A 15,030-nucleotide genomic window follows, 5' to 3' on the forward strand; every position below is an offset into this window, starting at 1 on the left:
TTACATCACGTGGACCACCGGGTGCGTGTGTGTCATTTACATGGGGAAGCGACGGCACCAGGATGCACTATGGGAAGAAGGCAAACCGGTGGAGGAAGTGTGATGCTCTGGGCAATGTTCTGCTGGGAAACCTGGGACCCTGGCATTCATGTGGATGTTATTTGACACGTACCACCTACCTCGAGTATACCCCTTAATAGCAATGGTATTCCCTGATGGCAGTGGCCTCTGTCAGCACTCTGCCACACTGCAAATATTATTCAGGAATTGTTTAAGGGACATGACAAAGAGTTCAAGGTGTTGCCTTGGCCTCCAAATTCCCCAGATCTCAATTCGATCGAGCATCTGTGGGATGTGCCGGAAAAACAGGTCCGATTCATGGAGGCCCCACCTCACAACTTACAGGACTTAAAGGATCTGCTGCTAACGTCTTGGTGCCGGATACCAGAGGACACCTTCAGAGGTCTTGTGGAGTCCATGCCTCGACGGGTCAGAGCTGTTTTGGCGGCACGAGGGGGACCTACACAATATTAGGCAGGTGGTTTTAGTGTTTTGGCTGATCGGTGTGTATATACACGTCTAGCCACATAACATGCATGTGCATATGTCTAACAGTGCATGTGTGTGTTTTGTGTGTATGCTGTATTATGGTGTTTGTTATACCAGTCTGGGTCTGGGCCTGGCTCTCCTGCAGACTCTGGCTGTCGACGGAGATCCCGCTGTCACTGTGGAGCTTCTCGCCTTCTGGGGGCGGGCTCTGATTCTGGCTTGCTGCGGAGTTGTTGCCTCCCTGTTTATTCTGCTTACAGCTGTTCCACCTGCGGGACACAATGACACCCGTCAATCACCCATGCAGGAATACATCGCTCTAAGTCGAACTCTCGCGTGACGACTTTTGTTCTTCTATCTGCTGGCCCTCAGGACATCCTGAAAAACACACAGGGTGGTGAAATACTCCTTGAGAGCCGATGAATATATTGTCGAGTTAGAGCAGAACGATACTGGGAAAAAAAAAAAATCAACGGTGCAATATTTTGGGCTTTTTGTGATACATATTGCAATATTAAATACAAAGGAGCTACATAATTTCAACACATAGTATATGCAGCGTATAACTTTCAAAGCTCCATTTTTAAAGAATCTACCCCTCTAACTATGATTAGGGTGGTTTTAGGGACTGAAAAAAGGCAGTTGTCCATGAAGTCAGTAAATCACACTAAATCATATGGTCTGTCAGGTGCATTAGAATATTTTTCCTCAAGAGAAGTCATAAACCCGGGGCGCCCGGGTAGCGAAGTGGTCTTTTCCGTTGCCTACCAACACGGGGATCGCCGGTTCGAATCCCCATGTTACCTTCGGCTTGGTCGGGCATCCCTACGGACACAATTGGGCGTGTCTGCGGGTGGGTATGTGTCCTGGTCGCTGCACTAGCGCCTTCTCTGGTTGGTCAGGGCACCTGTTCGGGGTGGGGGGTGGGGGGAATAGCGTGATCCTCCCATGCGCTACGTCCCCCTGGCGAAACTCCTCACTGTCAGGTGAAAAGAAGCAGCTGGCGACTCCACATGTATCGGAGGAGGCATGTGGTAGTCTGCAGCCCTCCCCGGATCAGCAGAGGGGGTGGAGCAGCGACCGGAACGGCTCGGAAAATAGGGTAATTGGCTGGATACAAATGGGAAGAAAAAGGGGGAGAAATCCCCCCCCCCCAAAAAAGAGGTAGTCATAAATCGAACCTTGCTAGATAAATTTCATGTTCTGTCTACAAATAAGAGTTTTTTCCTTCCATGACTGCCAGGGAAGAGGAAACGAGGAAGGCCAAAGAGGAGGCTTATGGATGTGGTGAGGGAGGACATGCAGGTGGCTGGTGTGACAGAGGAAGATGCAGAAGACAGAAACAGATGGAAACGGATGGTCCGCTGTGGCGCCCCCTAACGGGAGCAGCTGAAAGCACCAGCAGCAGCAGTAGTAGCAGCAGCAGCAGTAGTAGTAGTAGTAGTAGTAGTAGTATTAGTAGTAGCAGCAGCAGCAGCAGCAGCAGTAGTAGCAGTAGTAGTAGTAGTAGTAGTAGAAGCAGTAGCAGCAGCAGCAGCAGTAATAGCAGTAGTAGTAGTAGTAGTAGTAGTAGTAGAAGCAGTAGTAGTAGTAGTAGTAGAAGCAGTAGTAGTAGTAGTAGTAGCAGCAGCAGCAGCAGTAGTAGCAGTAGTAGTAGTAGTAGTAGAAGCAGTAGTAGTAGTAGAAGCAGTAGTAGTAGCAGCAGTAGTAGTAGTAGTAGTAGAAGCAGCAGTAGTAGTAGTAGTAGTAGAAGCAGTAGTAGTAGTAGTAGTAGTAGAAGCAGTAGTAGTAGTAGAAGCAGTAGTAGTAGCAGCAGTAGTAGTAGTAGTAGTAGTAGAAGCAGCAGTAGTAGTAGTAGTAGTAGAAGCAGTAGCAGTAGTAGTAGAAGCAGTAGTAGTAGTAGTAGTAGTAGTAGTAGTAGTAGTAGTAGCAGCAGCCGCAGTAGTAGTAGCTCCTTACATGACTGACTGGCCCAGTTTACCTCACACTGCAGCCTTCGTGGTGTGACTGCTGTACATGTGTAAGCTGTGATGTCAGTTCTGAAACGATAAATTGTCCAGCCCAGTGTAGAATATAAACGTCTCTGTGGTTTCCTGGATGATGTTTCTGCAGAGACCCACACCCCCATAAACCCCCCTCCGACAAGGCCTGCTCATGCAACACACTACCCAACCTGAACCTACCTGTTGTAAAGCTATGGAAAAACAAATGACAGACTTCATCAAATTCACTCAGTATTATTGCATGGCTTTTGTCTAACTAGATGATTTCTGTCCACTTAACTATTACTCTTCGTATGGTGAAGTGGGTCACAGCCCCAGCAATGGTGAATATTTTAAAGACTGCTGTCGGCTTCACTGAGTTCCTCCATCTGTGATAGGATCTGTTTGTGTTAAAGCGCCGTTCTGCAAGCGCGTCGAGCTGAGACGTTTGCCTCACAGGGCGGCGTGGTTCGATAAACATCTTTTCAATATCACAATGGGAAACAGTGAGAAGAGTGTGTCGTGTTTAAAGAACACACACATTTCACATGTGGGAATCATGGCTGGGACACGCCGCTCAGCCAGAACCGTGTCAGATGATTTCATCTAAAATGAAACATCAGATTGGATTTGCTGGCCCATGTTGGTTCCTTAACTCCCATGTCATTTCCCCCACAACTGTTTCCCATTTTATAACCACACTGGTTAGCCCTGTTCCATCTTGTTTGGCAGAGAAGCTCAAATCCCCCCTTCCTGTGGCTGACGTCGGCGTACCAACACACAAGGCCTATTGAGTGGACCCAGAATCCCCCAGCGAACTTCCTGAAGTTGAACAACTCTCATAGGAAGATGAGTTTGTCTCCAAGCCATCTGCAGGTCTTGAGATCTTTCATCATAAACAAGTATTTTTTTTTTCAAATTTCTCATTGGGAAGTCCGTCAGCTTATTGCTTAACGGTGTCGCCTCACAAAAGGACCTAGGGTTCGATTTAAGTCCGTCTATGTGGAGTTTACGTGTCCTCCCTCCTCGTTCTTCTTGTGCTTTTCCTCCCTCAGTCCGAGACGTGTATGTCGGACGAGCCGGAGACTCTAAATTGTCCGTTACTGTGATAGGTGCGTGGGTGATGGGGTCGATCCAAATGCACCGAAAAATGCAACCTTTCTCCTTTCCTTCTCATTTTTTCCCAGACCTGGCTTGATGAAAACGTCAGCCAGATCAAGAGTTGAAGAAGTCACCAACAGAAAGTGCACTTACGGTCGATTTAGCATCTAACCTTTTAATTTTTAAACAATATAAGAGCCAGTGAAATAAATCCATTGGGTTGTGGCCTAATCAGGGCTGAGAAACCAACAAAAGGGCATGCTCTATAATCAACGCCCAAATGCACAAGAATAACTCGTAATAACCTAGATAGATTCCCAGATACCCTAAAGTCACCACTATAAATCCTACAGCAGCAGTGTTATAAATAATACAGCATGTTCTGATCTTTACGATTTCCCCTCCTCACTGTGCATCAGTAACCCATTAACAAGCAACACTTGTGAATGGGTCCTTTGTTCTCCATGCTGGTTTACTGACCGATCCTTCCCTGATGATAATCCTTTGCCATTTCTGAGAAAACTCTGAGCCACGAATGACATGTGCAGACATTGGAATTGCAATGGACTGTGTTCTGGGAATCTACTCTATCCTTCTACCAAGGTTTGTCGAGATCAAGATCAAGATGTACTTTACTTCGCCGGCAGCCATACCAACATGGACCCTGGCTCTGCCGAATGACAGAAGCTAAGCAGGTGTGGGCTTGGCTAGTACTTGGACGGGAGACCTTCTGGGAAAACTGAGTTGGCGCTGGAAGTGGTATTGGTGGGCCAGCAGGGGCAGTCTTCCCGGTGGTCCTATTATACAACAAAAATCCCAATGCCCCAGTGCAGTGATGGGGACACTGTGCTGTAGGAGATGCTGTTCTTCAGATGAGACATTAAACCGAGGTCCTGACTCACTGTGGTCAATAAAGATCCCATGGCACTTATCACGAAGAGTAGGGTGGTCCCCCGGTGTCCTGGCAAAATCCCCAACCTGACTCTCTCCATCTGGCCACCTAACCATCCCCCCATGTAATTGGCTCCATGGTTCCTCTCTCTCCACCTCAAGCTGATGTGTGGTGAGTGTTCTGGTGCAAAATGGCTGCCATGCAACATCACCCAGGTGGGTGGTACACATCGATGGTGGTCGAGGTGAGTTTCCTCTCCCTTCACTGTGAAGCGCTTTGGATGTCTAGATAAAGTGCTATATAAATGTAATCCATTATTAATATCATAAATCCCCGTGGGGAAATTCGTCCTTTAGCCCATCTCAACACACACTGTAGCTAGGAGCAGTGGGAAGCCGCCATGCAGCGCCCACGGGTACCAACTCCTGTCCTTCTTGCCATGCCTCGGTCAGGGGCACAGACAGGAGTATTAACCATAACATGCATGTCTTTGTCCTGTGCTCCCTCATTGGAAGAAGACAGGAATACCACTAAACAGTCTAACCAATTACTCCTTGTTGAGGCTGCTGTGAAAATAACCTTCTGGATCATGTTCCTTCCTTTATTTCAATGTTGGGATCCATCCTTGGTGTGTGGATGCTGTAATGGCCTGTTGACCTGTCATTGTGCCTCACCTCCCCTCTGTCCAATGCATGCTGGGATCAACACCACCCCAATCAGATTAAGCAGGCAGAGACAAAGAATGTTAATTTCTTGTAAATCCGCCCCCCTCTTTTTCTTCCCAAATGTATCTGGCCAATTACCCCCACTCTTCCGAGCCGCCCTGGTCGCTGCTCCACTCCACTCAACTGCAGGGCTGCAGACTACCACATGCCTCCTCCGATACATGTGGCGTCGCCAGCCGCTTCTTTTCACCTGACACTGAGGAGTTTCGCCAGGGGGACGTAGCGTGTGGGAGGATCACGCTATTACTCCCAGTTCCCCATCCCTCCCAAAAAGGCGCCCTACCCAACCAGAGGAGGCGCTAGTGCAGTGGCCAGGACAAATACCCACATCCGTCTTCCCACCCGCAGGCATGGCCAATTGTGTCTGTAGGGATGCCCGACCAAGCCAGAGGTAACACAGGGATTCAAACAGGCGATCCCCCTGTTGGTAGGCAACGGAATAGACTGCTACACCAACCGGACGCCCTGTAAGCCTTTTTTGAGAAATAACTTTATCTTGTACAGTTATGAATACACTGCATAAGAGTGTGTCCCGGATAGCATCCGGATGTGGGCCACTTCAGGCAATGATGCGGCACTGATGGTCTTCTTCTGGCCCTGACAAAATGGATGTGAGCCTGAAGTGGCCCACATGTATAATAGCAAATGTGGCCCAAATATGCCAAATCAAATGTGGGCCTTTTTTGGCATAGATGTGGTGCTCTGGGCAACATGTGATCTGGATGTGACCCTGAAGTGGCCCGTGTGGTAAATGGTGAATATGGCCCAAATATCACAAAACAAATATGGGCCACCTTTGGCAAATATGTGGCACATGCAGCATTGTTATGGCCTGGTTCTGGCCCAGATCTGGCAAACAGGAGCGGACCGCCCAAGTGCCATAATTCCACGCGATATGTGGGCCGGATGAAAGTGACGGTGTGGGACGGGTCCGGGCCACAGCAGTTTTGCTATCTGGGTTAACTGTGTTCCTGATTATAAAACGTATTATAAGGAATTTTCACCAAACAGGAAAAGCAACCTTAAAAGAAGCTTGATTTAAGACAGTCTGTCATTCTTAGAGTAAATGTCTTGAGTCTTACTACTATCATGTAGCGTGTCATGAAACGAGTAGTACACATTCATGAAACACAGTAACTAACTGTCAGTGGGGCAGGAAAATCTCGCTGGCAATAAAACCAGATAAAATGCCTTGATAAGCTTGTCTTTATTAATTTATTTAGCATTTGTAGATTTCCTCTCTTAGATAACCAGTTAAAAAGGATGGTTAGGGGAAAATATAAAACTGGAAATTGCATGCTAGCGTGTGTAGGCTAACTCCTGATGAGTGTAGCTGATTCAATATGGTGGTCATATCTTTATTTCATTAATTTTTTTTTCCCTCTCTTGGCGAACATTCCCGGAACCTGTGTGTAATATTTCCTGCTATGGTCTGTATATCACCGACCTTATGTTGAACAAATGAATATGTAGTTCCGGTTTACCTGTTGTAGCAAGGGGGACTTCAATTAGCGACGCACAAAAGACGCAGGGGTGACGTAGCTGTGAATCCCTGGAAAAAGTTGAGCGGCTTTTGCAATGGGGAACGAGACAGCCTGCCACTGTGTGTGTGTGTGTGTGTGTGTGTGTGTGTGTGTTGACTGTGTCTGTTCCCCGCGCTACTTTTATCGTCTGTGAGCAAACAACTGACAGCTGCTACATGAGCTTGTTGGTTTTTATCTGATAAAAGAAAGCGAGAAACACAAACCGGCTGTGCTGAACGCTGTGCCTCTGGAGTGAGGTTTGACGTTCTCCCCTCCTTTCACGGCGTCATAGACACCCTTACAACGATCCCTCATTTGATTTATAACTTTGCTTATTAGCACTTTAAATAATGCGATAGCTAATGAAGAGAGCTGGGGGGGAAATTCATGGTACCCGTGCAGTTGAGAGAATAAAACCAACCTGAAAGTTTGGGGGGGGGGGGAGTAAATCTCATTTCATCTCGTCTTCCTCACCTCTTGAAGATGATGAAGGCCACCAGGCCGACCACCACGGCTGCCAGGATGGAGCAGTAGATGGGGATGAGCTTGTCGTGCAGGCCCTGGTAGATGAGTTTGGGGCCGTCGGTGGTGGTGGGGGAGCTCTCCATGGTGCCGTCGGGGGGAGGGCCTTCCGGCAGGGAGTTGTCATAAACGAAGAAGGGCGTGGACGAACCGGACACAGGGGACGGCGACACGGAGGGGAACTGGGGGTTCAGCTCTGAAATGGGGGAAAAGGCAAACGGTCAACACTTGAGTATAATGGCAAGCTGCAGACAGTGATTAGTAAACGAGTGAAACACCAGCTCTCATAACATATGCTGCAAAGTTTTAATAATCCATCCATCCGTTATCCGAACCGCTTATCCTGCTCTCAGGGTCGCAGGGATGCTGGAGCCTATCCCAGCAGTCATTGGGCGGCAGGCGGGAAGACACCCTGGACAGGCTGCCAGGCCATCACACACACACACCTAGGGACAATTTAGTACAGCCGATTCACCTGACCTACATGTCTTTGGACTGTGGGAGGAAACCGGAGCATCCGGAGGAAACCCACGCAGACATGGGGAGAACATGCAAACTCCACACAGAGGACGACCCGGGACGACCTCCAAGGTTGGACTACCCTGGGGCTCGAACCCAGGACCTTCTTGCTGCGAGGCAACCGCGCTAACCACTGCGCCACCGTGCCGCCCAAGTGTTAATAACGGGAGTAAAGGGGGCGTCCGGGTGGTATGGCGGTCTATTCCGTTACCTCCCAGGGATCGCCGGTTCGAATCCCTGTGTTACCTCCGGCTTGGTCGGGCGTCCCTACAGACACAATTGGCCGTGTCTGCGGGTGGGAAGCCGGATGTGGGTATGTGTCCTGGTCGCTGCACTAGCGCCTCCTCTGGTCGGTCGGGGCGCCTGTTCAGGGTGGGGAGGGGGAACCGGGGGAGTCACGGGATCCTCCCGCGCGCTACGTCCCCCTGGTGAAACTCCTCACTGTCAGGTGAAAAGAGGTGGCTGGCGACGTCACATGTATGGGAGGAGGCATGTGGTAGTCTGCAGCCCTCCCCGGATCGGCAGAGGGGGTGGAGCAGCGACCGGGACGGCTTGGAAGAGTGGGGGTAATTGGCCAAGTACAACTGGGGAGAGAAAAAAGTGTGTGTGTGTGGGGGGGGCGGGGGGGGGGCGTAATCAAAAAATTTAAAAAAATAATGGTGGTAAATCATTTTAAATAATAGCATCAAGATTCGACGTGAAGTACTGAATGATTAAGTGTAGATAACCAAACAGGAAGTCGCTTCAACAAACCAAGCCGTACTAATAAGACGGTTATTATTTTTGTGAGGCATTCTGAAAACGTCAACCGGTGTGTTGTAAGAGCTTACAAGGGCCCTATGACTCACTTGTCAATCACTACCCACACCTGTCAAACTTCATTCATAAATCCTACACAGCAGTGAACCGTCACAACGCTGTGGGGACATGCCGAGGATAAAAGCGACAGAAAGACAAGTTCAATCAGACACGGCCTGAAAACCTTTGTGGGTCTGACATGATTCACCAGATGTTTGTCCTTGACCCGTCCCTGCGTGTCTGTGTGCGTGTCTGTGTGTGTGCGTGTGTGTGTGTGTGTTACTGGGCTGCGCTCGCGTCTGCTTAAATGAGTTTGGTATTGATTTTACTTGGTGAGGGGGCCCGTGGACTGAAGCGGCTTTGACGCACAACGGGATTCATAAACAAAACCGATGACCACCACCACCACACACACACACACACACACACACACACACACACACACACACACACACACACGTGCACACAAAGCACCAGTGAGTCCTGCTGATGTGCCCTTGAACAAGACATTGGATCCCTATGGAGGGTGGTGGGCTTAACAATGGAGGGAACACGGGGGGTGGGGGGTACAGCAGATGGGGAAACATACGGTTCTTACAGCCCTGGGGGGGGGGGGCAGCCTCGGTGGTCTCGGGCTGAGAGAGGAGGGGTGGATGGTGAGATGGGGGCAGGGCAAAACCACCTCCCCTCAAGCAACATCCAACCCTCCCTCCCTCCTAAGTTCACTGTGATGTCTCGTGAATTTGAATGAAAATTCTCAGATTCTCAAAACTATTTTTAACAACCTTCAGTTTGACTATCTAACAACTCGTTTTTCTGCCGCACGAATAACATTTAGTTACTGCATGATAATTGTCATTAACCTATGTTAGTGTTAACACGTTATGATTACGTTTTCGATGGTGACGATATGATATATGATGATTTCTTGTTGTGATTATCGTTTACATTATTTCCAGTATCATGATTACTGCTATCATAACAGCCCATCCGTTATCATGGATAATCAACCATACATGCATCTCTGCAATACTATGACTAACTAGTCGTGTCACGGGTTCATCATTTCTAGACGAGTGAGCAATGTAGCCTGCAATCATTGGCCGCATGTGGCAATATACATTATTTTATTGTTTATTGTAATATACATTATATTAGCATTGCTACAATATGACTGTCATATTATTATCATTGCAACGTCATCCTGCAGGGAGGTTCTGCAAGCTGCAACTACAGTCACCACTTGTAAAGTAACTTATGGTTGCACACATATTTCCCCCCTCATCCAAACACTCACCCACCCCCCTACCCTCACCCTGGGGATGGCTTTGTGAGGGAGCCTAGCTAACCCCCCACCCCATGCCACACACACACACACACACACACCACTCGACCATTAGCAGCAAGATGATGAGTCTACTGAAAACCCATCCTGGCTTGTTGTTTACTTACTGTTGTTACTCACACCCCCAGCAGGAAGTCATCCTACCAACTGCCTCAGGGGACAGGAAACCATTTTTTTTTTTACACTAATGAAGCGAAACACTCTCAGTGAGACCATATTCAGGAGGCCGGGGCCGGGACGTGGTGTTGTGGCTTTCGTCTAAGAGCACAGAGTGTATTTTTGAGGGTGGCCCGGAGTGCTCGCTGACTGAGTGGCTCGCGCGAATTACTGGACAGACGTTTATCAAGTTATCGTACACGATGTACATAGTTCTTCCGCCATAGACTGCGTTGGCACTGATTTTTTGCAAGCGTCTTACCAACTGCATCTTACTTTAGGTGTTGGTGATGACTCTTCACTTTAAAAGCTGAGACGATTTACTCACCCGTAGGTTTGTCATACAGCTAAACACTATATATTCACAGTTTAAATGTTCAGAAAACAATTTCTTTCCTTTCAGAGTTACGCGATTTTTCAGAAAACCATTTTCACAACGTTTGATTTCACTGTTATTTCTGCTGTGTTGCTATGGTTATTGGTATGAGGATGGTGTAATTAGTACAAATACGTAAAGCAGGTTCTTGTCTGGGTTAATTGCACGTCGATCGACTGGCGATGCCTCAGGGCTCCTGTGGGGAGAATCGGCGCTCCTGTCCGTCACTCAAGCCACCTTGTTTTTATTTATTTTTTTAAACATATTCTTATCTATTCGTTTTTTTATCATGTACAATTGTTTTGTTTTTTTTTACATTGCAACAATACAATGTCAGACTTTCAGTAGAGGGGAGAGTCAGAAAATAAAACGTAATAATTACCGTCTAAATATGATACAATGCAAAAACATACCTTCCGTGAATTATGGGCGCGACTTCCGGCGCGTCCTGTCACCGAACCGGAACCGGCGTTTTCCATGGTAACGGTGCGCTAACCGTCTTTCTTAGAGCGATCGATCTAGATCTAGCCCGCCAAATTAGCAAATTAGCTGAAATAAGAATACCTTTGCCGTCCTTGATAGATGGTTGGGAAGATGACGTGAAGAAGTGGCCTCGTATCACGCGCGGTAGCATTTTTAGCTAGCTTGTTGAGTCCCTTTGCCTGTGATGGTAAGGCGACGAGCAATTCGAAAAGCTAGGAGGCGTACCGATATCTACACAGCGATAAAGGCGGCCGGGTGCTATTTAGGGGTGCTGGAAACGACCTCGTCTGCCTAAAAGCAGCCACGGAGGGATGAGGGATGTGTGCCGGTTTCTTCGCTCCTCTCCCCTCACTATTTCCCCTCTTTAAGGTAATTACCACACACACAAACTCGGCGACACGTGTTGATAATTGTTCATTGTGAGAGCCAGAGGCGTCTTTGGTACTTTTATGTTGTTGTTGTTGTTGTTGTTTTTTTTTTTTTTAAAGAATTTCGAGCTTACTCAGTCACCGTGTAAGTGTAAACTACTAATAACACACGTTAGCCCCCTAGCTAGCGGGTCTGACTCTTTAGCCGAGCGGTTAGTGACGTCGCCTTGTGGTGCAGTACACCCCGTATCGAATCCCGCACCGGGCAAGAAAATAACCGGTTACATTGGTGGCAGCGGTGGGACCCGGAAGTGTGCAGATCCTCAGAAGTCTCTTCGGAGCGCGGGAAGAACAAAGCGCGAGGGCGCGCTTCCAGGATAGGGTGACGACTGTAAACTACTAATAAGAGACACGTTAGCCCCCTAGCTAACGGGTCTGAGCCTTTAGCCGAGCGGTTAGTGACGTCGCCTTGTGGCGCAGCACACCCCGTATCGAATCCTGCACCGGGCAAGAAAGATAACCGGGTTACGTCAGCTAGCCACTGCTATCGTATCGTATCGCGATAGCGTCCGGCTCTTCCGCCATTGTTTGCGTTTAAGCTAGCCGCTTTCTGACTTTCGGTAAGTGGCTTAAAAACTTTTATTTCATCACCATAAGAAGTCAGTTCATGTGTCAGTTAAAACATACGAGGTAAAAAAAAAAGTATTTCATGTATGTCACTCCATTTTGTACACCGGTTAAAAAATATAATTTCCATTATTTAGAAAAACGTAGAGGAACAACGGCTGTGGAAACTGGGGCCCCCGAGACGGCGCTTATACCGAAAAACGTGTGAATTTGGCTGCACTGTGTGTAATCAACACTCGGTACAGACGAGTGAAGGCCACGGAAGTGTGTTGATTTCTTCGTTCCCCCCCCCCCCCCCTCTCACTATTTCCCTTGTTTATAGGGTACAACGTGTAATGAATGTGGAATGGACACACACACACACACACACACACACACACCCCACACACTTTCACACTCTGTCACCCTGTCCCCTCCTCTCTCTCCATCTTTCTTTCTTTCTCTCTCTCTCTCTCTCTCTCTCTCTCTCTCTCTCTCTCTCTCTCTCTCTCTCTCTCTCTCTCTCTCTCTCTCTCTCTCTCTCTCTCTCTCTCTCTCTCTCTCTCTCTCTCTCTCTCTCTTTTAACTTCCTGCCTTTTCTGCTCGGTCTGTCTCCTCTCTTCTCCCCGACAGGCTGACTGGAAGTGACCTCGTCCCGTTCTTAGTCGAATACACCGCTAAGCTCCGCCCCCCCCCCCGGTAAGGGAAGCTTTAGCTCTCAAGGCCTGGACCAGTTGCCTTCACCGCTCTACCGCTACACATCCTGACAGCTCACATGTCCGGGCTACAATCTGAAGTATCAACCCAGCTATAGCTATCTTTCCATTTCACGATATTTTTATCCTCCCGTTATCATAAAGTTATAATAAGTAAGACCTAATTGGGGCCCGCCAACCAAACCACATGTAAACACAGCTTGCCCCCCTCTCATCTTGAGTTTGGAAACTGCACAGGTTGCAATATGTCTGCACTGTGTTGCTTCGCACTGAGATGAAGGGAAAAGGGCTTTACTGCATATCTTTATCGTCATGAGAGCTGAAAGACGCGGGGGTCATTTAAAATAGCAGCTTCGCAGTTGGGCAAGGCTCCTGCTAACATGCAGCAATTTTTCTGTGGAAACTGCTGGAGGGTTTGTCTGTTTTGTTCTGTTAGCACGTTACTGGAAACCTAGATGCACTCGCCGTGTAGAAACATGTAATAATGAAGATTATGTTCATGCATAATCTGTGTCTGCCATTACTGGCATGTATTGCACACTTTTAAAGAGGCGTGGGAGTGTGTGCTTCTTCGAGGATGAAGTGTCTATGCGCGTCTGTGTGTGTGTGTGTAAGCGCGTGCGTGAGGATAGAGCACGAGCGTGTTTGTGTATTGGTGTTCATGTGTGCGGTTAGCTCTTGTCAACAGGTATTATCGTGCACACCGGAGAGTGTGCACGATAATATCTGAAATCAGATTTGAACTTGCGGGATAAGGGGCGGGGCTTCCCACAACGGTAGGGTTTTTATTGTATGTCATTACACTTGAACACTGGCAACGAGCCAGCGCCCGCCGTCATAAACCGGAGGCATCTCGGAGCGCTGGACACACTCGAAGAGGTGACGATTGACGCTCCACAGCCCAAACTCGCATCTACACACAACACACCAGAGTATGCGCTCCATACAGCAGAGAAGCCACACTGCAAGAACTCGCATTTCCAGACACCCCACGGGAGGAACGTCAGACACGAGGGATGGAGAAAGGAGATCGGCAGGTGCAGATGTAGGCTGCAGAATCCTTCTCGCTTCCTGCCGCAAAGGGCGGACAAAGATGACTTCCTGTCCGAGACCGTCGCTGTAAATGGGTCGGATGCCTGTGACGAACCTCCGGCTCTGGCCATCTGCGATTGGTCCTCTTTTCTAACTTGTAAGAGTCTGATTGGTGGGACCGATGGAAGTCATGACTGAGCCCAGCAGGCCCATTGAGAATAAAAGAAGCACAGGACAGCCATGGCCCGTCTCTCCTCCCTAACACAGCAAGTTTCTGTCTGTAGTGAACATCATCCACTCCGCATAATGCTGATCCACTGCCAACCGTACCGACACCACTGACCTATCGCATGCCGCCTTTCCCCTTGGTTACATAAACGAGTGGGATTTGACAAGCCGGGTTGTAAAAGGTCCATCTGGGGGATTACATTTAATCTCTTCATTGAGTTTATTACTTCAGTATGATCCGTTTTTGTCTCTTTCCCTCTGCTTTTCATTCTTCTCCTGCCTTCCCATAACCATCTCATTCTTTCTCGCATTGTGAACACATCTGTGTGTGTGTGTGTGTGTTCATTACATGTGTGTATTTGCATTAATCACACACGTGTGTGAACGTGTGTGTGTGTGCGTGTGCGCGCGCTCGTTAGAGGTCACAATGGGGAATGTGAGAGGGGAAGAGTAACTTTATCGTTTTATCGACCGAGGCGTTCTTCCACACATCTGTTCCCTCTCCTCCTCTCTCTGCCCCGCATCTCTGCATCATCTCCTTGCCCTTTCCTATATGTGCAAACAACTCGACTAGCCTGGCATCCAGCCGGTTTCTTTTGGGTCGTCTACCCAATTTTCGACTCCATCAGCAAGATGCGCGTATGCCGCGAATACGACTGCACGCGTTTGGTCACGAACGAGACACACATTTCATTTCAGGAATACAGAAATAAAAGGAAAAAAAAAAAACATAGAAAATTCAATAGAACTTCAGTAGAATTCCCACGGGTACAGTACGTGGACACAAACGCAGTCTCCAGGCGGAGGAAAAAAAGGGGGTGGGGGGGGGGGGGAGAAATCTTGCAGCACAAAAATCCACTAAATGCCTTGCAAATTCCTCTTAAATGCCACGCTGCAGTACATTCTCTGGAGATAAGATGATGAATACGACTGAGGAAGAACTCCCCCAACACAGAGACTTCGGCTGGGCGGCGGGGGGGGGGGGGCGCCACTAGTGCTGGCGCACGTGTCTTGGTGGACCTTGGACCGGAAGGGCTCACCCAAGCCAAAGCAACCCCTAGAAATGCCCTCTGTCTGTATTGGGGGGGGGGGGGTTAAATACCAGCAGA

The 15,030-nt window shown here is 48.5% G+C and overlaps 1 protein-coding gene across 1 annotated transcript in view; it reads right to left on the reverse strand.

Annotated features, from left to right (window-relative positions):
* The window catches only part of ngfrb (nerve growth factor receptor b), a 46,688-nt gene that overhangs the window by 7,320 nt on the left and 24,338 nt on the right, over positions 1–15,030 (reverse strand). The window contains exons 4-5 of the mRNA XM_056297062.1: positions 7,247–7,490; positions 664–818 (exon numbers count right to left, since the gene is read on the reverse strand). Coding sequence (XP_056153037.1) covers positions 664–818; positions 7,247–7,490 — 399 coding nt within the window. The remainder of the gene's footprint in view (positions 1–663; positions 819–7,246; positions 7,491–15,030) is intronic.

Source organism: Lampris incognitus, chromosome 17 (genome assembly GCF_029633865.1).
Source record: "Lampris incognitus isolate fLamInc1 chromosome 17, fLamInc1.hap2, whole genome shotgun sequence".
NCBI classification, from domain to species: domain Eukaryota; kingdom Metazoa; phylum Chordata; class Actinopteri; order Lampriformes; family Lampridae; genus Lampris; species Lampris incognitus.